This window comes from Camelus bactrianus, chromosome 9, assembly GCF_048773025.1.
Source record: "Camelus bactrianus isolate YW-2024 breed Bactrian camel chromosome 9, ASM4877302v1, whole genome shotgun sequence".
NCBI lineage: Eukaryota > Metazoa > Chordata > Mammalia > Artiodactyla > Camelidae > Camelus > Camelus bactrianus.
The window spans coordinates 30990501-31016769 of record NC_133547.1 but is presented as its reverse complement, the minus strand read 5'-3'; the positions used below and the strand labels follow the sequence as shown (position 1 = coordinate 31016769).

The following is a 26269-nucleotide window of genomic DNA, read 5'->3' as shown; positions in this document are numbered from 1 at the left end:
AGGTTCTGGGAAACAGCCGGGAACAACGTTGACGAGCAGCCTATTCCGGTAATTCATACTTTCTAGAAAGGATGGAGATACAAACTAGATAGATGGATGGATGGATGGATAGATTGATAGATAGATAGATGGATAATAGGATTATTTTTAAAAGAGAGTCGGAGTCTGATTCGGAGGGCATACTCTGAGTGTAAAGGTCCCAAGGCTGTGGGGATTTATGCGTAGACTTGCGAATGGCAAGGAGACCGTATGGCTGCAGTACAGTGAGCTAAGAGGAGACTGGGGAAAAAATGAAACTGAAGAGGGGGGCAGGGGCCAGATAAACCTGCATTCGTTGTGAAGCTTTTAGATTTTATTCTAAGTACACTGGGAAATCATTGGAGAACTTTAAGCAGAAGAGTGACACGTTCTCATTTCTGTTTGAGACAATTGCTCCGGCCACCGTGTGGAGAACGCATTAGAGCAAGTCAAGGAGGAAGTAGGCAGATGAGTTAATGGCTCCTGCAGTGTTCTCTGTGAGACAGTGAGGCCTTGGACTAGAGCCACGTCCGTGGAGAGGGCGAGAAGTGGAGAGGTCTGGGATGTGTGTTGGGGGTGGAGCCTAGACGTTTTACTGAAGGATTGATCCAGTGAGGAATGCAAGGCAAAGAAAGGAACCCAGAATAACCAGAGGTGTTTGACTTGAGCAAATGGGTGAGCAGTCACTCCATTAACTGAGGTGGGAAGATTGGAAAAGGAACTTATCTGGAGTGAAATAACAAGGAAGCTACTTCAGACATGTTAATTTTGTGATTGCTTTTCAACATTTAATTAAATATGTTAATTAAGGTGTGGGGCTCAGGAGTCTGTGCTCAGTATAAAGAAGAGATCGGGAGCTGTAACTGAAAGCTACACCTTAAATAATGTGAGGCCGTAAGAAGGGAGTACATCACTTGGAAAGAGTATGTCGACCGAGGGGAAAACAAGAGCGTCAGGAACGAGCCTTGGATATTCTAAGTTACAGGTTTCACAAAGAAGGATTCAACCAGCAAACGAGATGCAGAAGTGACGTCTGAGGAGAAGTAGGCTAGTATGTTAAGAAGAAGGGAGGGGCTACCTAGGCTGACCGTTGCTGACAGGTGATGTAAGATGGCACAGAAACGCAGCTGTGCAATCTGCACAGTAAAGATGGTTGCTGACCGCATTACCAAAGCACTTCCGTGGCTTGGAATGGAGGACAAGTTCCTGAAAAGACTATGTTGAGGAGTAAATGGGAGGTGAGGATGTGAGAACAGACACTTAATAGTCTTAAAAGAAGTTCAAAGGGCAATAGATAAATGGTACCTGGAAGTGGCTGAAGCATCAAACGAGTTACTTGTTTCATGTAGCTGTTTTTAGGATGAGAGATGAAAGCATATGTATGTGTTAATGGGAATTTTAAAAATGAGAGTGAATCATGGGATGGGCAGAGCTCAAAAGTATGGAAGCAGATTCCTTCAGATGATCAGGTGTGTGTGAGATGAAGCCCTCAGTGGATCTTTTGAAAGAACCAGGAGGCTTCCTCTCATAACAGAAGAAAAGATGAGGGAGGTCATGCAGATGAGGTGGATTTATAAAATTCGGAATAGAAAAATTACTTCAAAAATTTTAACCAAAAATATAAGGGTGGTTAATCAACTGTCAATGAAAAGGAGTGACAGTTGAGATTTTTCAGAAAGAGAAGGTATAAAAATGCCATTTTGTAGTGAGGCAGTGGTTATTGGCAAGCACTGGGTGCCCATCTGAGACGACAGTTAACGCCTTTGAGAGCGTGGGGAGCTGTCATATTCTCCAGTCATATTCAGTTCTCAAGTTTAAGTAGAAAATAACTGGATAACAAATACAGGCTAAGATTTTGCCTGGTGAGTTCAACAAAGGGTTTGAAGTTGTTGTCTGGCAGGATTAGACCTTAAGCAAGTGATCAGATAAGTATGTACCTCTGAAAATTGTGATAAATGTTGTACATGTTTGTAGGATTATTTGTTTATGTTAAATCCTATTATGTGACAAACTACCACAAACTCCCTGAGGATGGGGGTCATATCTGTTTTTCCCTCTATTATGTCTTCAATGCTTAGCACATAGAGTGAGCCTTCCACAAGAACACTTTTTATTAGGTCTTTCCCTTGGCATCTCCTAAGGCACCAAAAAACTGACAGTAATTTTAGGTGAGGTGGCAGCCAGAAAGCTTGGGAAGGTCATGTCCAGTCAACGCAGAGGGGAAGGGGCTGAGCTTGGGGCCGGGAGACCTGGGTTTGCGTCTCTCTGCTGCTCACTGTTACGTGGCCTTGGACATTAAATGTTTGTCACATCTGTAGACCTCAGGTTTCATCAATTGTATAGTAATTCTGTTGTGTGGAAATTAAGTGAGGCAATAGACAAAAACAACGTCTACAACTGTCAGCACTGTAACCATGTTATTTAGTTTTAAGAGTTTGGTGCTAATGCTTCTTGGGACATGTGATATTCAAAAACTGGCTGATGTCTGATGAAGCTCAGAAAATTGTGCACAGATTGTTCTGCTCCAAGCCTAATGGCTGGTTTCTTTGACCGCTGCCCTCACGTTGTGGTGTCCACCAGCACCAAGCATTCAGCTCGTCTTTGTACACAGAGACTGGCAAGCAGGCAGGGGCGGGGGTCAGAAGAACAGCGGCGTGGACTAACCACGCGGCCTTTGTAAAGCCTGCAGAGGCAAGGCGATTATTCTTTCCCTGAAGCTGAATAGTTAACCTAATGCAGTAATTGCCTAGATTCACAATTGTTCAAAGTAAATTTTCAGTAAAATACTGGTTTTTGCGGTAACTATGGTGTATACGCTTTTTCATTGTTGGATTATTTTTGTTGCTGCTATGAACAGGAGATAGGAATCAGTTGATCATAACTGTTTCTTTGATAGAGAACTTTGAGCAAAGAACCTGGAATATACAAAGAGATGGTTTATATTGGGTTCTAAGCCGTTGAATCTAAGTTGACTGTTGGAACTGTATCTTACAACATCTTATTGTTACCAAAGCTATTCAGCTACAGGATGTTTTGACAATTCAGAGTGAATGTTACTATCAGGGGTTGGTTTATGTAATATTCTGGACCAGGTCAAATATTATTGTCTGGTCATTAAGCATTAGATCAATCCCACTCTTGGCAAGCGTTGTGCATAGAGAGAATCCTTCCGAACATTTCATATGAAAAGCGTTCAGACCAGATTGATTGTTGTCATCATTAAGCTGTGACCACACAAGGTTAGCTGAGATGTCTTATCAGTGTAGATTTTGTTGATTTTAATCCTTCGTTCATTCATTCAATAGTTAATTAAGGCCAAGCACGTACAAAGAACTAAGGGGAATGATAAAGTCTGTTCCAGAAGTGTCCTGCTCCCAAAATGTTTATGATCTACTCAGAAAAACAGACGATGCGTATATAATGGTAACAGTTTAGAAAGTGATGCGGAAGAGACAGCGAGGGAAAATCCAAATCTGTGGGGCTTTCAGTGGTGACCCAGCTTCCAAGAAGAGTTTGATGTTACGACTGTTTCCGAACTGCTTGCAGAAGCTGATGTTTACAGAGGACTTTGCCACTTACATAAAACCTTGTTTCCCCATGTTGAAGACTTCCTACTGGTGTGGCAATTAATTATCCTGGAAAATTCTTTTTCTTTCAGCTAAAATCTTGCACTTCCTTTCATTTTCTCTCATGTAGAAATCTATGAGTATAGAAACCCTAAAAATTGACTTTCAAAATGATGATCATTTTTTCCAATATGTCCTGAAATGTAACTCCAGATAGGGTTTTTGATTGGATCAAAATGTAATCTTTTATGTCTTGTGCCACACTGGAAGGTAAAAAGGCTTGAAGCAGTCATCCAGGTGTTTCGGTGTACGAAAATATTAGGCATCATATTGAGTAAATATGCAAAAAGATTGATTACTCTTCTACTCTTGCTCCAAATGTAGCCTGAATCCTGAATGCTTTTTCATATGTACAGCAGTCCTATTTTCTTCATCACTCCATTCTTCTGTTTTCCTTTGCTCCCATCACATTGCGTGAAGTAATTTTTTTACTCCATTTTCCCTCATTGGTTTTTGCTCTTGACATTCTATGCAATATTTAGCCATGAAAGCAGTACTATTTTGAAGGTGGATTTCAAAAGCAAATTATTTCATCCAAGTCCTCTTAGGGCATTGGAAAAACTATAGCTCAGAATGTCTTTCTTTATATGAAGCTAATATTTTGTGACATTTTGATAATTTGGCATATTCACTTCATCTTTATATTGTTTATTATATTAAGCATAAATCACATTTATACTCAATATATTAAAATAACATGTTGGTTCTCTACTGCTTTATAGTTCTAAAAATAGTGAAAGCTGGATTTTAATTATCTGTTAGTGTCTGGTTTCCTGTTGGTAACAGGTGTGAGGGGTAGGGAGACAATGACGATCATTGTTCTGTTTTGCACAGTTGAAAACTGAGGCTCACAGAGGACAGATGACTTGTCTTAGAGATTGTGTCTTGGTCTCCCCATCCTGAGACGAACAGTCATTCTGTATGTGGCACGGCTTTAATAGAAGGCTCTGTTTTCCTTCAACACCCCCAACTTCAGATACACACAAATGCCATCACGTGTGTGTCTGTTTTATTCTTACTCTACTTGGCAATGTGTGTCACTTGTACCTACTTCTGATACGTGTGTGGTCGATTTTGTGTAGAATGTGTCCCAGCTGAGTTTGTAACTAGACCTCAACTTTGTAAAGATAATTGTAGCATAGTGTTTGCTGTGATCTGCATGGATGTTCCAGTTCATACAGATTACAGTAGTTTTCTTTTTAGTAATTATTTTTATGTCTGTTAATGATCTGTGCAGATTTCATTGTTTAATGAGATAAAATGGCTGTGTTATCTGTGGTTGTACCTTCACCAGTGAAGCCTAAAATAGTCACGAACTCATCCAGCCTTGGGAGTTTGGTAAACGTTATCCATAATATCCACATTTTGTATCTTAAATAGATTCAGAATGTTCCGTAGTTAAATAGAAGGGAAAGAGTTATGTAATTTATGGCTCAGTCCAACATTTCATCCACAGAGTAGGCGATACCACCTGGGCAGAAACCTTGAGGATTTCTCACTGAATTTGGAAACAAAACAAAACATTAACATGGGAGGGAACCTTATGAATTATCTGGTCCAATGTCCTCACTTGACAGATGAGAAAACTGAGACTAAGAGGGAGGCGCTGCTCTGTAATAAGTCACAAAAAGAGCTGATAGCAGGGCTGAGAGCGGAGCCCCATCTCCTGACTCCCAAGTGAGTGCTGTCTCCATGCACCACACCGCCTTCCCCAGAAGGATGCCTTCCATGGGGCGTTGCTTCCTGAGAATGAACTGTATTAAATTCACATTTGGCTGCTAATCATTTTCTCAGCAGCTCTATGGTATTTCATTACCCGCTGCATGTAACACTCTGGCCTCTCGCCTGTATTAACTTGAGCTCATTAAACTTGAGGCCAGTAATAAACAGGACTAAACTAATACAGATATTTTGCCTGGTGTGTGTTCAGCCTTTGTTTTTAACGGTGTCTACCACGCGAGGCATTTTTCCCTTCACAGCTGTAGGACTGGAATATATGTATAGTCTGCTGCTTTATATCAGTCAAAAATATATTGTATACTCATTTAATAAGGTTTGTAAGGGCTGCAAAGAAATATGAGTGACCACAGCACAGAGTCTAGCATCCAGCAGACTGGGATTTGAATTCTGGCTCTGCCATCTATTAATAGTGAGAATTGGGAAAAGTTACTCAGCCTCCCTGAAGTGGTTTTGTCATCTGTAAGCGGGGATGAGAAAACTCACCCCCACCTCCCAGGATTGCAGTGCAGAAGAGAGAATGCACTCAAGCTCTTTGCAAAGGGCTCGGTGGGCAGCAGCGCCCAGGAAATCTGCTGACTGTGGTGGAGGCAGTGATGACGGTGCAGGTCCTTCCTTCATGGAACTTGGAACCTCCTCTCATTACAGCTGCTGTGGAGGAAGTTGATTTTCCCCCGTCTTCTCTCCTGACCTCATCATCGCCACAGAACACTAGCAAGAGTCCTCCAGAGCTCGAGGAATGAAAGACGAACCCTACGTAACCCCTCCCAGCTGCCCCGCCAACGCCGTTTGTGTCCCTTTTGACTAAGCTGTAACCCTCCTGTCGCGCACAGCCTCTGCAGCCCCCCAGTAACACAGTCCCTGTGGGGTTTTGAAATGTTTGCAAGTCTGATGGAGCAGGGGCTGGTGAGAGAGGGGTCATTTGCAGAAAGATGAGCAGCAAAGAGGTAGAGATGGAAGTCTGTCACAGAGGGTTTCGGGGTCAGAAAGAATAAGCAGCTGGGTGGTGTCAGGCAGGAGCCACTGTCAGAGCAGGGGTGCGGCGGTCAGGGCGGTGAGGGGGTGAAGATCAACGCAGTGCTGTCCCAGGTCGGGGGTGTGCTCAGTGTTGGTTCTCTGTTCTCCAGAATACCACCGGATCTGCCAAAAAAAAAAAAAGTGTTATGTGTCGTCTGTCACATTTCTGCTGCAACCAGAATCCCGTCTCCAACATTCTGGACCATTCTCCTCTTTCTGCCACAAGCATCCTCCCCCAGTTCGTCCTTCTTTCTGCCGCCACAGGAATCTGGTCACGTTTTCAAACATCTGGTGATTTCCTACACTCTAAAGAATAAAACCCCAAACTGCTTTGCCCAGAATCCAAAGCTTTCCCAGCTTTACCCACTACCATTCCTCAGTCACTTGGTGTGTTTTAGTCAGATGAGTTCATCCTGTAGTTTCTTAATGCTTCCTCCCTTTACTTCTCCATTCCTTTCTCTCTCTCCCCTTTCCAGCACCCTACACATCACGTCTCCCTTTTATAATCTTTCATCACAGTTTAAATTCTTCCTTCACTAGAAAGTCTTTAATCTCTTAGTTGGAATTAATAATTGATCAAGGTTATAGCACACTGTGCCTCTTCTCCTCTGCGTCTCCCTTCCTTCCCTGTAATTCCCTGTATGACCCAGCTGCCAGCTGGATTGCCCAGCCCCATCCTTCTGCATATTGCTACAAAATTCCTGGCAATTGTGTTCTCTACATCACTTCTGGCAATAAATTCGTACTCTTACGGATTTCTGAATCTCCCTCAAGTCTCGTCTCTCGTTGATTTCTGTTCTTTGCACTGTATGCCAATTCAACCATGAAACTCAACCTTACTTCCCTGACTTTTTTCCAAATTTCTCTCCACCAGATGTAAGTGTGCAGGAGACACTGTTAAGGTTTGAGGGGTCATAGAGGAGGATTTGGATTGCCAGAACACAAGTGGCTTAAAATAGAATACTAGCGCTTCCTCTTTGTGAAATCCTCCAGCCGTCACGTCGCGTCGCGGGGCTCCGCGCCCCCTCTGCCTCCCCTTGCCTTCTCTTCCTGCTCTTCCCTCTGCTTCAGCATCCTTCTGCATCGCTCATGCGCAGTGGTTTGGCCATCTCTTTGGCTTTGTTTCCTTTAAATCGTGCCGTCAGGGCTTAGTCTCCCAAACTCCAAGCTGAAGATACTGCTTGAAAAGTTACCACTTTAAACAATGAAGTTTGTTTCTTTAGAGGAACCTGACAGCCATCGTTTAAATAATACTGCAATGTAAAACAATCATTTTCTCACCTCGATTCTGCGGACAGTGGGTCAGTCTTCCTCACAAGGCCGTGAGCTGCTTTTGGACAGAACCACCTCCTAGTTGTCTGGCTCCAGCACCTGCACAGTGCTTGGCGACAAGCAAGTCTCACCTCCTTCGTCCTTTGCTGGTGTTGCGTTCATGTTAGCTTTTCTTCTCTTGATGGACATTCTTCCTAACGTACACCCCGACTTCAGGACTTCACAACCACATGTGCTCGGCTCCCCCCTCACCTGCTCGCACCTCATTAAACACAGAGCAGACAGAGAGCAGTCTGCTCTCCCCCCAGCACCTCTCCCAAAGCGTCACCCTCCCGGCCTGGTGCTTCTTCCCCCTGGAGGACTGTCTTCCCCTCTCCTGACCCTCGCAGCTCCATCCCCACTCCTCGCCAGCCTGCTTTCACCTGACCCTTCAGGTCTTAGCTCGCATGTCATTCCCTCTAGAAACTCTCTGACCTCTCAGCCTGGGCCAGGTCCACACTGTCACTGCCTACCTAACATCCCTGTCACCTCTGCCACAGCCCTTGTCTCAGGGCGTTGCCACTGTTACTAACCATGGGCTCTTGAAGGTGACAGATTGTCTTTTATATATAAATGGTAAGTGACTTGCACTTTATAAGCTTTTCTTGAGGGGGAGGGGATTTGTGAATCCCAGCTGCTGTGTAAGTGTGACATCATTTTTAATTTTAAAAGAACCTATTTATGTAATTTAATTTCTTTCTGAAAGTGATTGTTGGGGATTGTCTGACATTTCAAACAACCAGTGGGGATTTTTAAAATACATTCAAGATATGCATGCATGCATTCAGTCAATATCTTTTTTAAGTCTTGAAAAACCTATTGAGAAAAAATTAAGCAAAAAGCCAAAAACAAGGGGGAAAAAACCATATTGAGTAACTATGATATGCTGGATCAAAACCTAACTCTCTAGGACTTCGGAGAAGATGGAGGCGCAGGCTCAGAGTGAGGAGGCAGTGCAGTGAGTGCAAGGATACAAAGTGCCCAGAGGACTCAGGAGCCCGGTGAGGGGCCGCAGCACTGGTAGAGAGGGGAGTCAGTGAAGGGGGCGGATCTTTAGATGCTGAGAATGGCAAGCTGAGACTGACGTGCCACGTGGGCACGGGCCAAGTGAAAAAGACAGGACGGGCTCATTCCTGGCGCGAGCCAGCCTGGACATGCAGAGCATGGTACACAATGCAGCAGAAGCAGTTAAGGCTGGCGGAAACAAATTGGCAGGCGTGTACTTTACAAATATTATTCCATTTAATGCTTATACCAACATCGTGAGTCAGATACTGTCATTCTCATTTCACTGATAAGGAAAATTAGTAGCAGAATGGTCAAGTAATTGGCTCATAGTCACACAGCTAATGAGTGTAAAACTGTGATTTTAATGCAAATTTGACTTCTAAATCAGTACCCTAACCTCTATGCAAATGTTACCTTTCTGCTTTCACTATGAAGCATGCATTATTATTGCTGTTGACTGATACAGACATCAGATTTTTGATCAGAAGTTGTACCCTTAAATTTATGAGGTTAAACTAATAGTTAATTTCATTAATTTCATATATTTTGCATGTCCACCTTTGGTGTCCCAATTTGCACCACTGGGCACCATGTAGTACTGTGATAACATAATATACAGATGGTCCTCCTCTGTCTTCTTCTTGTTTCCCACTGTCCAAATTGGATAATATTGTGAAAAATTACCTACTGTTCTATCAGTGATTAAGTATTACAAGCCAGTTATTCATGGGTAAAATCCGAGTTTCTGAATGTAAGCCACGTTAAAACAGATTTTGAAATAAACATCAGGGTCACATTGAAGCAGTTGCTTACTGTCATAATTGAAGGAAGAGGAAGAAGAGTAACTGAATTCAGACAGACCAGAGCTCAGACCTCTCATCTCTGTCCCCCATTCTCCCTCGCAGCACACTGAGTGCACAGTGACGGAGATCAGGGTGTGTCAGGAACACACTCAGAGAACCCACGCTCCCAGCCATTGTGCAGCCACGTTTTTTATTTTAAATATTCAAAAAGGACTCCATTGCCTTTCTGAGTTTTGTTAAAGGTCAACCCTTTGAAGGTTTATTTTCTTCACTTTCCTCTCTAATTGTTGGTCATTTGACTGAGATCAAATGGTTTTCCAGGGAGTCCCATACAGCATGCCTTTAGGTAACTGCAGTAACCGGACATACTCGGTATCTAATTCAGTCTGACACTAGACCTTAATGAATGGCAAGATACTTACAAAATCACTAACAATGACAATTACAAATGTCATGTATGGAAATTATTTAACCTTTAATGTAGTGAAGGACAGCTCCTGACCCAGAGTAGGCGTTTGATATTGTATTGGTTGAATCAATGACCAAAGGTAAATAGTGTAAGTCTTATGTGAGCACGTTTTTTATTTTTAAAAAAGTGAATTGTTAGTCATGAAATATACCGTGTCCTTCACATCTAATTTATTCTTCAGCCTATCAGTGCATACACACATACAAACGGGTATGTATACCTCGTTTTGTATACGTGCAATTTATAATACACACACATATATATTGCCCTCAGTGGGTGTGTATACAGTATATGCAATCTACATATACTGCACTCAGTGTAAACCTGAAATCATTTTATCTTTTAACTTATTACCATTTGGATATCAAAGTAATTACTTTCCTCGCTCTCCTTGTTTCCCGTCAGATAAGAGAGTATGGTTAGGAAAGCAGAGTTGATCTGTTACAGCGCAATAGACGAGCACTGAGAGCCACCTTCCTGCCATTCTCATACACACGGTACAGCTCAAACTGGAAGACACCAGTGCCTGCTTCTGTTAGAAACAAAACCCTCTTCTACTTCATAATATGCTCAATTACCTTTAGATTGATCCATGAATAAATTATAATCCAAATAGAGACTTCTTTACCTTAAAGCTTTGCTGGCTTAAGGTATCACTGTTGATTCATTGTGTTGTCACTTTTCTATCGGCGGTGTAATGCTTCTAATATCTGGACAGAGAGTTTTAGTGTGAGATACTGTTATCTTTAAATGAGCAGGATTTAGCTTTTCTGGTGAGGACAAATTCATCAATGATGAATCCCTGGAGAAACTATTAAAACAAAAATCACATCATTTCTGAGTGGTGTTCAGTTCATCAGTTACACAGCAGCTTCTGAGAGTCCTAAAGAACTTTCTTCTTTGTTTAAGGAATACAGCAGGATGCTCAAAACCTCTCGCTTTGAGCTACCGCAGGCTACAACTTTTTCTGCAAGAAGATAATGAATGAAGAGGCAGAGCTCCTGCTGCTCTGGCGGGCCCTGCTGCTTCCCCGCCTGCAATAGGAAATCAATTAGCTATATGTTCAGGCAGAGATTTGAACTAAATGCTTTATTAATCATTGCTGATTGCACACATAGACAGTGGCCCGCTATGCCTTCATCTTCACTCTTTTCTTATTTTTTATTTTGCGCTGGTTTGTTCCTTTGGCAAAATCAGAACACAAACATATGCCTAAATATAATATGCGTAAAGTTTAGGGATCCTCTGGTGCAGGGGAGAAATGAGCTTTCATATTTGCAGGAAACCTAACTTTCAAAATGTTCAGTACTCAGGTATCCTAGAGGCATGTGAATGCATGCAACGTAATTTTAAAAAGTGCTCAAACTTCAGTACTGAGGCAGAAAGCAAAATGACAGTGGCAGGGGGCTGGGATGGGGGAAGGGTATAGCTCAGTGGTAGAGCTCACACTTAGCATGCAGGAGGTCCTAAGCTGAGTATCCAGTGCCTACACTAAAAACATATTTTAATCCCCCCCCCCGAAAAAAACAAAACAAAAACAACAACAACAACAAAAAAGACTATGGCAGTCTTGAAGTTTTGGAAGCTGGTACAACGTCACCTCTGCCTCGGGGTATCTCCAGATGGCAGTGAGAAACTGCATGCAAATTGACCCTCTTTGACTTGGAGATGAATGGCGAATGGTGGAAAGTTGAGGGACAATCACTGATATTTTGTATGGGTGTGCTTGCAATTTAAATAAAAATTTGGCAACAGTCTTCCTTCTTCTCCACGGATTCCTCTAACCAACACACAAAGAAAATCCTATAGGAATCTTTATGTTAAATTGGAACCTCTCCTTAGGACTAATTATAAAAGACCAACCCATTAGAAACATAGCACTGCTAGTCATGGAAAGGCTGCATGATTTAAATATGGCAAATGTTGTCAACCACTGCAAAAAATTACAGAAAATGTCAGGTGGTTGGAGAACATTCAGGATGAATTCTATTCTGCACCAAGGGATTTTCTATCACTATTACTATTGTTATTACTATTATTTTATTATTAATTTCCATTACTGGAACCGTTTGAAATCATCACAGTTTAAATTTAACTGCTTTATTTCTGTTTGGATAAAGAATAAGTAGGAAAAAATATCTCCCCTAGTCTACACTTAAAAGATCGATTAAAAATTTCCAAGAATGATTCCTTCTGAGTAACTTTACAGAACTTCTGGGTGGAATTAGATGGTGTTAGGTGTTGCGTGAGACCCAATCAAGGGCTCAGGCTAACGCTTCAGAGTTTCGTAGCTCTCGCCACCAGGACAGATCTGCTAGCACCAGAGGCCGTGTGCTTCGACACCTAACAAGCCTTGATAATCTTCAAGAATATAAGATTAAGATCTAGGTCCCCTTGACGGATAAGAGAAGTGTGGAGAGAGTGATATTCTGACAAGATTTATATCAAGTGGACATGCCTTCAACACCTTATGAGTTGTTATCGGGACCCCAGGGGCATTTCTTCGCACCAAGTGTAATCCCTAACACTTCATCTGCCCCAGGGAAAAAGTCATTTCATAAAAGCATTTGCAGAAAGCATTATCTTTTCTACATTAAAGGGGCTTACATATGTGATAATATCGAGGATTTGTTTTATGCTTTAGTTTTTTGCTTTTTCATGAGACAGCATCACTTACTTTATGATAAAAATAGATGCGATATATTCTCTTCCTCCATCATATCATTTCATGTTACTGTAATTACTAAATATTATAACTTAGGAAAGCATTAAGGTGTAGAGATGAAGTATATAGCTCTAGTTTAATTGTATGTAGATTAATTTGGCGTTCATAACATTGTTTCCATTTACTTGCCTTGTTGACATACTTACAGTAAGTTGATAGAAGAAGTTTAACAGTCAGATATTTCCACATGAGTATGTTCTGCTAATATAAATTTTCAGTTGCAGTTTGGCTGAATTGGAACAGGGTTTAAGTTTAATTCACCTATCCTACTGACATCTGTAAAGGACCAGAGAACTCATTTTCCTGGGGCATTATGCAACCTGGCGGGTAGAGGCCAGTGTTTTGAAACAAGTGTGATTTTTGACGAAAGTCCTTGCTAGGTCAGAGATCAGGACGACCTTGGAGCGCTGTGATTTTCCACACCTTCGTCCGCTAGATAGATGAGCTTTATTCTGCAGGACAGGTCTGGTGGGTAGGCTGTTTTTGCTGTCTTAGAACAGAGACCGAGCAATTCCAGGTTCCCGGCAGACACGGAACATTTGGAATTCAGTGGTGTCTATCGCCAGCAGTGTGTGTCAGTAAAAGTGAAGATCAAAGGTTCTAGAAGAAGAGAAGGACAAAGTGAGGAAAATAATTGTAGGATAATGAATAGTATGAGGCCATCTTCGTGTTAACTTGAAACCACTTAGCATTTTTCCATGACACCCAGGTATCTTTCTAAATGAGCTTTGTAAAGTACAGTTGAATAACCTTGAGATTTAAAGCTCCATAATGTGATTTTGAATACTGATGGAGTTTGTTTAAGCACTGTGATATTTCCTCTGCTTTTCATTTCTATTTTTGCCTCCTCCATGCAAAATAAAATTTATTTTCCGTACAGAAAAATCAATATTTTTGCCATTTTGTTTTTCAGCTATTCCAGTAAATTGCAATCAACATTCGTTACAGTCTTTAAGGAGACGTAGTAAGAGTCTGAGCACAATAAAATAGAGATACAGATTAGAATTTTGGCAAAGTACCTTTGCTATTGACAAACGCATTTGTCAGGGACTAGTCTGTGTCTATATTGTGCTAAAAACCTGATGAAGAGGAAAAAAGCATCAATAGGTTTCACCTTCTGTCTGTGCGAATGGAACAAATGGTCCAACTAATGGCTGTTGTTTTAAGTGAATAGTTTGGTTTACCACTGTGAACTTTATTCCATTTATAAATGTATTTTAATTATCATTTGTGTATCTAATACATATATATACGGTAAAGGTATTGTGCTATTGTGTTCTTTTTAATAATTCACGGAGTCTGACACCTAGAAGACCAGTGGTCCAAGAATGAATGAAGACCTTGTTACATTGCACATGAAACAGTCTCAACACACATTCATTTGTTAATAATATTTATCTGTTTATATCCTCACACTTTTTCTTTTCTGTGACCTAACACGCCTTTTTATTTGTGTATTTCCCTATTAGAAACTGCCAAGTTTTGGACCCTATCTTGAGCAGCGCAAGAAAATCGTAGCAGAGGAAAAGATAAGACTAAAAGAACAAAGTGCAGCTTCTCCACCACTTGAGAGAAACCATTTTATCCCCAAAAAGCCTATTCCTACAATTAAGGTAAAAATTATGTGGTATATGCAAATAGGTCTATTTTACTGTTTAAGTATAGTTTAAGTGTTTTTCCTGTTTAAATGTATCACTGATTTCACTTTTAAAATATATTGAAAGTTTTAATGATTTCTCTATATTAATTTTGTATCCTGCAACTTCACCAGATTCATTGATGAGCGCTCGTGGTTTTCCGGTAACGCCTTTAGGATTCTCTGTGCATAGTATCATGTCATCAGCAAACAGTGACAGTTTTGTTTCTTCTTTTCCAATTTGGATTCCTCTTATTTCTTTTTCTTCTCTGACTGCTGTGGCTAGGACTTCCAAAACTATGCTGAATAAAACTGGTGAGAGTGGGCATCCTTGTCTTGTTCCTGATCCTAGAGGAAATGCTTTCAGCTTTTCCCCATTAAGTATGATTTAGCTGTGGGTTTGTCATACGTGGCCTTTATTACGTTGAGGTATGTTCCGTCTATGCCCATTTCCTAGAGAGTTTATCATAAATGGATGTTGAATTTTATCGAAAGCTTTTTCTGCATCTAGTGAGATAATCATACGGTTTTTATCTTTTCTATTTGTGGGGTTTTTTTTGTTTGTTTGTTTTTTGTTTTTGGCAGGGGCTAGGCAATTAGGTTTTATTATTTATTTTTAGAGGAGGCACTAGGGATTGAACCCAAGACCTCATGCATGCTAAGCATGTGCTTTACCACTTGAGCTATACCCTCCCCCATCCCCCCCAATTTGTTAATGGGGTATGTCACATTAATCAGCTGGCAGTTATTGAAAAATCCTTGCATCCAAGGGATAAAACCCACTTGATCATGGCGTATGATCTTTTTAATGCATTGTTGGAGTCGATTTGCCAGTATTTTGCTGAGGATTTTTGCATCTATATTCATAAGTGATATTGGCCTGTAATTTTCTTTTTTTATGACATCTTTCTCTGGTTTTGGTATCAGGATGATGGTGGCCTCGTAGAATGAGTTTGGAAGTGTTCGTTCTGCAATTTTTTGGAATAGTTTCAGAAGGACAGGTGTTAACTCTTCTTTAAATGTTTGGTAGAAGTCACCTGTGAAGCCATCTGGTCCTGAACTTTTGTTTGTTGGGAGTTTTTTAATTACTTACTCAATTTCTGTCTCTTCCCGGTTCAGTCTTGGCAAGTTGTATCTTTCTAAGGAATTGTCCACTTCTTCTAGGCTGTCCTTTCTGTATGGTTGCTTGTGGTAGCTTCTCATGGTCCCTTGTGTTTCTGTAGCGTCGGTTGTAACTTCTGTTTTTTCATTTCTGATTTTATTAATTTGGGCCCTCTCCCTTTTTTTCTTGATGAATTCGGTTAAAGGTTTGTTAATTTTGTTTATCTTCTCGAAGAACCAGCTTTTAGTTTCATTGACCTTTTCTATTTATTTTTAGCCTCTATTTCATTCATTTCTGCTCTAATCTTTATGATTTCCTTCCTTCTACTAACTTTGGGTTTCCTTTGTTCTTCTTTTTCTAGGTGCTTTAGGCGTGAGGTCAGGTTATTTATTTAGGCTGTTCTTGCTTCCTGAGTAAGCTTGTTCACTATAAGCTTCCCTCTTAGAAGGGCTTGTGCTGTGTCTCAGAAGGTTTGGATATTTGTGTTTCTGTTTTCATTTGTTTCTAAGTATTTCTTGACTTCCCCTTTGATTTCTTTAGTGACCCATTGGTTGTTTAGTAGCTTATTGTTTAGCCTCCACGTTTTTGTGGTTTTTGCAGTTTTTTCCTGCAGTTGATTTCTAATCTCATAGTATTGTGGTCAGAAAAGATGATTCTATACACTAACAATGAAATATCAGAAAAAGAAATTAAGGAAATAATGCCATTCACCATCACATCAAAAAGCATAAAATACCTAAGAATAAACCTACCTAAGGAGACAAAGGATCTGTACTCTGAGAATGGTAAGACACTGATAGAAGAACTAAAGACCACACAGGCAGATGAAACAATATACCATGTTCTCTGACTGGAAGAATCCATATTGTTAAAATGACCATACAACACAAGGCAATCTACAGATTTGATGCAATCCCTATCAAATTACCAATGACATTTTTCACAGAACTAGAAGAAAAAAAGTTAAAATTTGTATGCAAACACAAAAGACCTCGAATAGCCAAAATAATCTTGAGGAATCACACACCTTGACTTCAGAATATACTACAAAGCTACAATAATCAAAACAATATGGTACTGGCACAAAAACAGACATAAAGATCACTGAAACACGATAGAAAGTCCAGAAATAAACCAACACACTTATGATCAATTCATCTATGACAAAGGAGGCAAGAATATACAATGGAGAAAACATAGCCTCTCCAATAAGTGGTGCTGGGAAAACTGGACAGCGACATCTAAAAGATGAAATTAGAACATTCTTTAACATCATATACAAAAATAAACTCAAAATGGATTAAAGACCTAAATTTACAACTGGATACTATAAAACTCTTAGAGGAAAACATGGGCAGAGCATTCTTTTGACATAAATCATAGAAATAATTTTTTTGGATCTCTGTCCTAGAGTAATGGAAATAAAAACAAAAATAAACAAATGGGACCTAATTAAACTTATAAGCTTTTGCACAGCAAAGGAAACTATAAACAAAATGGAAAGGCAACCTACAGAATGGGAGAAAATATTTGCAAATGATGCAACTGACAGGGGCTTAATTTCCATAATATAAAAACAGCTCATATTACTCAATAACTAAAAAACAAACAATTCAATTAAAAAATTGGCAGAAGACCTAAGTAGACATTTTTATACACACACACACACACACACACACACACACACACACTTATACAATGGAATATTGTTCAGCCATAAAAAGAATGGAATAACGCCATTTGCAGCAACATGGGTGGCCCTAGAGATTATCAGATTAAGGGAAGTAAGTCAGACAAAGGCAAGTGTCATATATCACTTATACATGGAATCTAAAAAAATGATAAAAATGAACTTTACTACAAAACAGAAATAGACTTACAGACATAGAAAACAAACTTATGATTACCAAAGGGGAAAGCAGGGGTGGGGGAGAGATAAATTAGGAGTTAGGGATTAACATATACACACTAGCATATATAAAGTAGATAAACAACAAGACTTACTATGTAGCACACTCTCATAATATGAACTTATTAACTTTCAGAGATTAATCTATTGTTAAATCTTTAGGTTATTTCAGAATTTTTTTTTTAAAAATAATGGTGTTATCATTATACAAAAGTCTTTGTGTAGATCTCTTACTGCTTTCCCAAGAGAAGTTGCAGGTGACATTTTAGGGCTTTTGATCCATATTGCCCAATTGTTCTCCAGGAAAAAATGTGCAAATTTACATTCTGTCAAAAATTTTCTTAGACACCCATCGGCAGTGAATTTATTTTTAATTTTAGCTAATATAATAGTCAAAAAGGTATTTTATTTTTTCTTTCATTTCCAGTGTCTAAATGGTAGTGAGACTGGCATGATATATATAATACATAATATATATATTTACCAATTCCTTCTTTTGTGAATTTGCTGCTTATTTCTTTTGACCAACTTTCTGTTGTAGTATTTGTCTTTGTTTTATAGATTTTTTATAAACTTTTTATATATTGCCATTTGTCTCATAATTTGCATGATGATGTTTTTACATATACATACAGTAGGTTTAATTTTACAAAATCATATTTGGCAAAAGTTAATTTTGTGATTTCTCCATTTCTTATCTGCTTAGTTTAGCTTTTTTCTACCATAAGATGCATGACTTACTTTACATTTAAATTTTCAACATCTCAATATTTGCTAAAACTTTCCAAGGGTGAATCAGAAATGGATTAGACAAAGTTCTAATAAGGACAGCCAATTTCTATTAAAAGTATTGTGCCTTAAGTAAATCATTGTCTAATTAGAAAGAGTTTTAAAAAAAAAGCTTTACAAATAAAAACTTCCAGCAAAATCCAAAATTCTTGGCTATAAACACCTTACTTTAAACCAAGACCCAGTAGTTCTTTAACATTTCTGTGAAAACAGAAGTGTTTCTTTTTACTACAATGCTGAGTCTTTCCTTTGAAATATGTTCAAAATAATTTCCTTTTCTTCGTGATACTAACCAGATGGAAAAGGCAGGGGAGGGCGGCCCTTGAGGAGAAAACTGATGAGTTCAGGCAGAAGGCTGTAGCTTTACATGACAGAAGAAGGTGCAGGCTGGGGCACAGCGGAAGAGGATGGAGCGAGAACATGAAGACGACAGCGCCGAACTCACCTCTGTTTCTTTCTCTATCATCTCCCTTTATGATTCATCTAAACTGTTCCCACACCTTGACTCAACTCTTCTCCATCCCTACCTCTTTTTATGCATCAGACCTGTGTCACTCGCTCTCTTCTGGACACTTCCACCTGGAGGAGACCATGCAAACAGGGCCATATACTTAAAATAAAACTGACGATCGTTCTTCCCCATCCTGATTCTCCTCCTGAGTCTTGTGTCTCAAAGGACAGCACTCTATCCACCCTCTTACGCTAAGCCAGAAACATGAACTTCAGCCCAAATTCCATCCTGTGACTTATCCCATTCATGACTGGGATCATGAGACCTTCACCCATGTCCACCATTCTTCTCTCTTGTGTCTCCTTCCTCTTCTGCCCCTCTCTACTGCAGGGGCCTCAGTGCAGTCCTTTAGACATTCTTTCCTGGAACTCTGAAATATTCTGCAAACTAGCCTCCCGCCTTCTTTTCTCATTCCTATGCAATGCATCCTTTAACTATATAAAGTATTCTTTTTAAACACGCAAATCTGATTATTTTACCTTTTGCTTAAAATTCCCACATCTTAACCATGGTCCAAAGTAAACTCCTTAGCATAACCCTCAGACCTTCATATTTTAGTTTATCTTGGCCTCAGCGGCTGCAATGGATTGTGAGAAATAGAATCCAGGAGGTGGTAAATTGAAGAATGAATAAAGGTTTCAAGAGTAGAGACAAGGCATATGGAATTCTCCTTCCTGAACCTGAGAAAGATCAGAGGGAAAGTGATAAGAAGAAATGCAGTCAAGGGAAATGTCGGTTTGCTTTTGCCAGGACAGTCTAGGCTTGCCTGTGATCATCTGCTGGGAGGGACGAGCTAACCTACCTGAAAGGGCAGGATTGCGGAAGCCGTATGCTTGGCAAGTAGGGAAGGAATGGAGTCCAGACAATACAACGTCATCTTGGATAAAACAGCGACAAATCTTACTATTTTCTACCCACTGCAATGCCATGTGTTTTTAATGAAACTGAATTTGGACTTACCTGTGTCATTTTAGTAAGTAGCTGTGTTTGAAGAAAGTAACCACTAGGAAGTCTTAAGGAGCTGTTTCCTTCATTGAAATACATAGCAAAGTTTGTAAGATTTTAGCAGATTAAATTTCTGATTGAAGCCTGGAACTACTCTGTCACGCGGTTCAAATTAGCGTACTGCCATGTAGCAGCTGCATGAACTTGCCTCAGTTAGCTAACCTGCTAGACAGAGGTGACATTAAGAGTCTGCCTCATGGGGTTATAAATTACGTAATGTGGGAAGTGCTTTTAGCCTGCGCCAAATATATCCTAAATAAGTGTTACCCACTCTTAGTTATTATGTCAGGAGTGGACAGCTGGAAGGAGACCACAGGTTAGGGTGGCTCCCCACTTCCATTATGTCCGATAAAATGAAGTCAAGAAGGTAAGTAGGAACACAGAAAGCGCTGGAGGCCAACCAAGTTGGAAGTGTTGAAGAATTCCGTGTATTTTTCAGGAAATCTTTACCGCATACCTACCTTGAGGTAAGCAATATGCTAGGCATTGAGCACCTACAATACAATAAATAAACCAGACACAGCCTCTGTCTTCATGAAGCATACAGAACAGAGAAAGAAACAGGCATTAAACAAAGAATTGCACAGATGATCTACAATTATATTTGTAATACAAACTACAAGGGAAAAATACAGAATGTGTGGCATCTCTTTCATTGCAAGACCTGACTGAGATCAAAGGCGACGAGGAAGGCCTCTCTGAGGACGTGGCATCAGAGGAGCCCTGTAGACTGGGTAGTGACTAGAAGAGTGCAGGGGAAAGGAACGTTCCCTGCGTTCCATCACGTGGTCCTGGGTTTGGTGAGTGGCCATCGTTATGGAAACAGAGGCAGAGATGAAATTGATGAAGTCTCATCGATTCTTCCTCTAAAATTTAGTGACTCTCCTTACATACTGGGGGAGAAGGGGCAGTAAGGAGTTGAAAATAAGGAGACTGAGATGATTAGATGCTGACAGTCCCAGTAACTGAGATAAAGAAAAACAAAAGATAATGAATCAGGGTTTTGTTCTTAGTGTTTTTAGGGTTGATGTTCTTTCTGTTTTTCTGATATGGGATGAAAACTTTAGATTTGAGCATGTTGAAGTTAATGAACTCAAGCTAATTATGGGCTTGTGCTGGAGGAGGTACAGAAAGAACTGACATGTTGACTGCCTACTGGGTGTCAGGCACAGGACAGAAGCTTCAACTAAATTTTTTTTTATTTCTTACTTAACCTAATATCCTATGAGGGAGTAGGAAGTTCTGAGGTAGCAAATAGGAACAAGTAATCAAAGAGAGTAATCAGAAGGAAAAGATGATGTGGAGGGAAAAAACAAAATGAGGACGTGGCCCACAGATCAGAAAGCACCGCTCACGTTAGCAGTGACGTCGGGGTATTGTCTCATTCTTTCACACGTAACCACTGAGAGTCCAACCTCCAGCTAGCAATACGTGCCCTATTCCAGCACATCCCCATTTCACCATTCACCCATCGTCCCACAGTTCTTCATGCACTCTCTACGTCCCAGCGCTGCTGAAGTCGCGGCATTCATAGTGAACAGAACAAAAGCCCCGCTCTCCGGCACCGACGTTTCAGTCAGGAGGACAGACAATAAGCAAATGGACGAGTGAATGCATACTGTGTCAGATGGTCCCAGGGCCCCGGGGAAGATACGGCAGGGGTAGGAGAGAAGGGATTGGCCGAGAGGTTGGGCAGGGGATGTCTGCCTGCTTAAACGGCACAGGAGTAAACACCTTGAAGAGTGAGAGAGTGATCAAGAGACCACGCAAACAAGGTGCCTAAGGACCAGCATACTCAAAACTAAACTGACGATCATTCCATCTGGGGGGAGAGCATTCCATTCAGAAGGAACGGGGGGTGCAGAGACCCCGGAGTAGGGAAGTCCTTGGCAGGAAACCACCGAGGCTTCTGAAAATGAAGAATGACATGATCTGAAGAAGGTTTTCAAAGGACCCTCCTGGCTGCGGTGCTGGTACAGGAGAGAAGCGGGGAGCCTGGCTGGAAGGCTGCTGTAAGGACCTAGTGAGCGGTTGGCGGGACAGAGATAAACACTGGGTGATGTCAGAAAGCCTCAGCTCCGCTGTTCGCAGTGACGTGAGGTGCGTGCGAGCACTGCACAAAGCGGAGTTCGAGTCCCACGTAAGGGGCCACGGTTACCGCCATGTTCACACGAGCCCCCTGCCCCTTGGCCCATTACTCCGGACTCCATCTGGAGGCCACGGCCTGCGGTGGTCCGGTCCCCACTCAAACTAACAGCCACGTTCCCCTCAAGGGCCACTGTCCCCCTGCCCGGGAATCCGACGTGCACGTCGCTTCCCGCGCTGGTGGTGTCTTACCCTCCCGCGCCTCCTCCGCGCGGTCCGCACTCCCCTCTGCTGCTCCGGCATTACTTTTGTATTTTCCCCACAGTGTTTCTTCTGTTCTTGACAGACCATTTTTCCTTCTTCCCTTTTTCCTAGAGGCCCTGGGTTACCTGTTCTCATGCTTAATATTTTCTCTGCCCACCCATCTATTTTCTGTTTCTTCCCTCCTCTCGCCTGGCCTCCATAGATTCCTCTGTTGAACAGTTTAAATTCCACGACACCGCTTTGTTTATCCGCTCAGCTAGCACAGTGTGTAATTCCCATCTGCGGTAGAAAAGGGCCCCAGGGCCCCACAAAGTTAACTACGCCCCTCTTGTCTGAACAAGTTTTTCAGTCATGCATTCAAGTTTCTAATCTACCCCCATCTTCCCTGGTTATGAGTGTGGCAATATTATTTCTAAGCAAGCCATGCTCTGTAGATCTCGCCATTTGTTCTTTTTCCCTTTCAAATGCCTCAGATAAGATTTAATGGTCTGCTGCTTCAGAGGTAGGTAGTTTCAATATCAGTCAATCAGTAGGTATTTATTGAGTATTTGCTATGTGACCAGCAGTGCACTAAGGACCGGGCCACTGTCCAGAGACGTACCAGGGGTGGTCCAAGGCACAGGGGTTCTCCCGATCCGGGTGGAGCTGTAGTGCTGACATATTTTGATGATGTACTCACCTCCATCCAGGAATGGTGCTAGAAACTGAGAATACTGCATGAATTTTAAAAAGAAAGATATCCATCCTTATGGAGCTCATAGCAAGGGAGAAAGACACATGTTAAAAATTATTTACAGTTCAATCAAATATGTACAAAATGCTCTGGGAACACAGAGGAGTGAATGGGATTAGTTCTGCCTCGGGTAATTGTGGAAAGCTTCACAGAGATGGTGATATTTAACATGGAGTTTAATAAATTAGTGTTAATTAAGCAGAGAATTAATAATAAAAGCTAATATTTATTGAGTACTTATGAGGTTTCAGGCACTGTTCTGCATACTTGTGAATTAACTCATTTGATCCTCACTATCGCACTGTTGGGTACCCACATTGTCCCTATTTTACTTATTAAGTAATTCATAAACAGATAGGTTGCATAACTTGCCCAAGGTCACACAGCTAGGAAGACATCAAAACCCAGATTTGATTCCAAAATCTGGCTCTAGGTCTTGGGCCCTTAATCACTGTCTCCTGCTGTCTCTCATGGAAAGGAAAAGAAGAAGGAGAAGAAGAAAGTGGCATTTCAAGCACACCAGTATGTTTGCCAAGCATATTGTTCATACATGGAACAGTTTTGTAACCATGGGACTTTAAATCCAATACACAGTCCCTGGGTCAACCAGATACTAGCATCGGAGTGGCAAATTCATTCTTTTGTTCAGTAAGATTTCATAGAAAGGACCAAACTGAGAGAAAATAATGAGGAAAACAATCCAGTTTTCTTGATCCATCTTAACATGATGTGAAGTGGGGCAGGGGATGCACTGATTAAACTGCTAAGAATTTCAGATAGAGCCTCAAGCACGGTTATTCCCAGGGTTACACCGTGACTAGGGGGTCCCCGAGGACGGGAAGCCTCTGCTAACCAATAGGGCCCGCAGGCTCTCCAGCTTTTCCTTGCCTCCTTGGAGGCTAAAACAATGGTCTTGGCAGCCCCGGCTCCTGCACCGCGGTCGGGGCCCCGGCATCAGCCTGGCATCCAGCCCATTTCCTCTCTGTCAACCCCACATCTTGATTTTCATTTCACAATTACACAGCATTCACCATGCGTACTTGCCATATTATGGAGGCGTCGATTGTGTGAAAGAAATTAACAAGGATTGTGAGGAAGAGGAGGGTAATCAAAATTAGTGCTGGAAGGCGAGAGGGAAAGGATGAGATAAAGTGAGAAGAAGAGACCAGGGTCCTGCCGTGGACATAAAGGAATCCTTCCACAGAAGCTCCTGACGCCTTCTGCAGCGTCACCTGTGCTGGAGAAAAGAAACCAGGCGGGGGGGGGGGGGGCAGTTTTGTCTCTGGGCTGAGGAGAACTGAAGTGACAGTGTGCACACTGGCCCTGCTAGATGAGAAACGTGCCGTACACCCAGGCAGCATGTAACAGAGGTTTGAGAGCCTGCCAAGACTTACCAAGCTCCCCGACTGCTTCTCACTTCTGTTGATATATATGAGAATGAATTCTCATTCTCTTTATAGAGGCCAGGAATGTATCTCTAACGTCTTTGAATTTCTGGGTAGAAAAATGAATGGTTTAGGGGCACTAGTGATGTTTTCATCTCTTCTTCCTGCTGCTTCCAGTAAGAGATAGACTGCATCTCATAAGACTGGCAAGACCGTGTTGGCAGGAGACCAGTCAGCCTGATCGAGTGGTTTATTATTTCAATTGAGTTGTAAGCGGGAGGAGAAGAGTTCTCAGATAAAACTGTAAGGCCATATTAGATACCATGGAGCCTAAAAAGGGATGGCAGAGAAAGAAAAATAGTGGAAGACTTTCCTAGCAATTTTCAAAAGATACCAGAGAAACAGGCTGGGGGCGTTAACATTCCCAGTTGTCTATGTACCAATAAACGGCAGATGAAAGATTCTCAAACTGAAGTTTAAAAAACATGAACAGAACTTAGTAAAAAAAAAAAAAAAAAGGTCTCCTAAGTTGTATAGGGATGTTTTGATATGTGATTTCTGACTGGAATATGACGGTGTATCTTGTTTGAAATAAATAGGTCTAATCGAAGGGCTGGGGGAGGGGCAGCATGTCAGAAAGATACACACATGCGTGGAAAACCGCAAACCTGAAGGTGAAGCCTGGAGGAGGCAGCTGCAGGAGAGAGGAATGAAAGAAAAGCAGAAATGCTATCCTGGGACTACATCAGAGACCTCGTAACCAGATGGTGAATATGGACGGGCAAGACAGAGCAGGATGGAAGCCTTTACAGACCTCAGATCAAAATCCCACTCCACTAAAGGCAAAACATCGGGAAAATTGTCAAATTGCCTTGTTGGAAATTAAATCTCACAAAAGAGAGAGCAGCACTGAGGGATTCACTGCGTTGGCTTTTTTCTGGCTCCTTATGAAAATCTGTTTGGGGACAAATGGCAGCTAACAGAATCGCAGAGAAAAGGAACCATCCCGTATCATCTTAGAGCTCATTAGGCCACAGAGAAGGGGCCCGAGCTTGGCTGTGCGAGCACACCAGCTTTCGCAAATCTACTTACAGAAGTTCAGGAACAATAGTAAACAGCCCCATAGTCGGAGACTCAAACCTAAACACGGATCAAGAAGATGAGAGCTTTCCCAAGGAGCAAGAAAAGGTCCAGCATTTAGATAACTCAGCATTCAAAGGTCATTTGAGAAAATAGAGATCATATTACCAATAATGAGCAAAAGAGTGGCATCAAGAATTAAAAAATGTTCAGAAGTACCAAAGCCTCAAATTATCTGAATGTGGAAAAAGAAAAATATTAGGAAAAATGGAAATGTATTTTGTCTATTAAAAGTAAAAACAAAAAAGTAAGAAAAGAAAAACAAAAAAGAAAATGCACCCACTGCTTAGAGCAGATGGTATACTGTTAACTTACAGTTAGAGCTGCTCAGCACTTGTTGTCTTTCTAGCACCCCCGTAGAGAACGCTCTTAGAACTGAAATGGATAGGGAGAACACATTTGAGAGGCGAAGCCCAAGAAAGGTAAGGTGATAGTAAAAGCACGTTACATTTAGCTTCATTAGATGAATTTACATGCAAAGTGTCTGACAAGAAGTTGCTGCTTTTAAAGCCTGAGCCACCCCGTGTGAAAAAGAATACAGTGATCAGGGTCACAGGTCTGTACTGAACCAACCTTGGCCACACCCAGACGTCCCCCATCTGCTTCTCTGAGCAGTAAGGTCCTTCCCATTCCACCCTCTCCCACCCACTTCACTCCCAGACCTTCCCTTGCTTCTATCCAATCTCTCTCTCCTTTTTTGTATATATATATATTTATGGAAGTATAGTCAGTTTACAAATGTTCTGTCAATTTCTGGTGCACAGCTTAATGCTTCAGTCATACATGAACATACATATATTCATTTTCATATTCTTTTTCACCATAAGTTACTACAAGATATTGAATATATTTCCCTGTGCTATACAGTAGAAACTTGTTTATCTATTTCATATAGGGTAGTTTGTATCCACAAATCTTGAACTCCCAATTTATCCCTTCCCACCCGCTTTCCCACCTGGTTACTGTAAGTTTGTTTTCTATGTCTATGAGTCTGTT

The 26269-nt window shown here is 41.2% G+C and overlaps 1 protein-coding gene across 1 annotated transcript in view; it reads left to right on the top strand.

Annotated features, from left to right (window-relative positions):
* DPYD (dihydropyrimidine dehydrogenase) overlaps positions 1–26269 on the top strand; it is a 720294-nt gene that overhangs the window by 684346 nt on the left and 9679 nt on the right. Inside the window, exon 21 of the mRNA XM_074370016.1 lies at positions 14184–14327. Within this exon, the coding sequence (XP_074226117.1) occupies positions 14184–14327 (144 nt within the window). The remainder of the gene's footprint in view (positions 1–14183; positions 14328–26269) is intronic.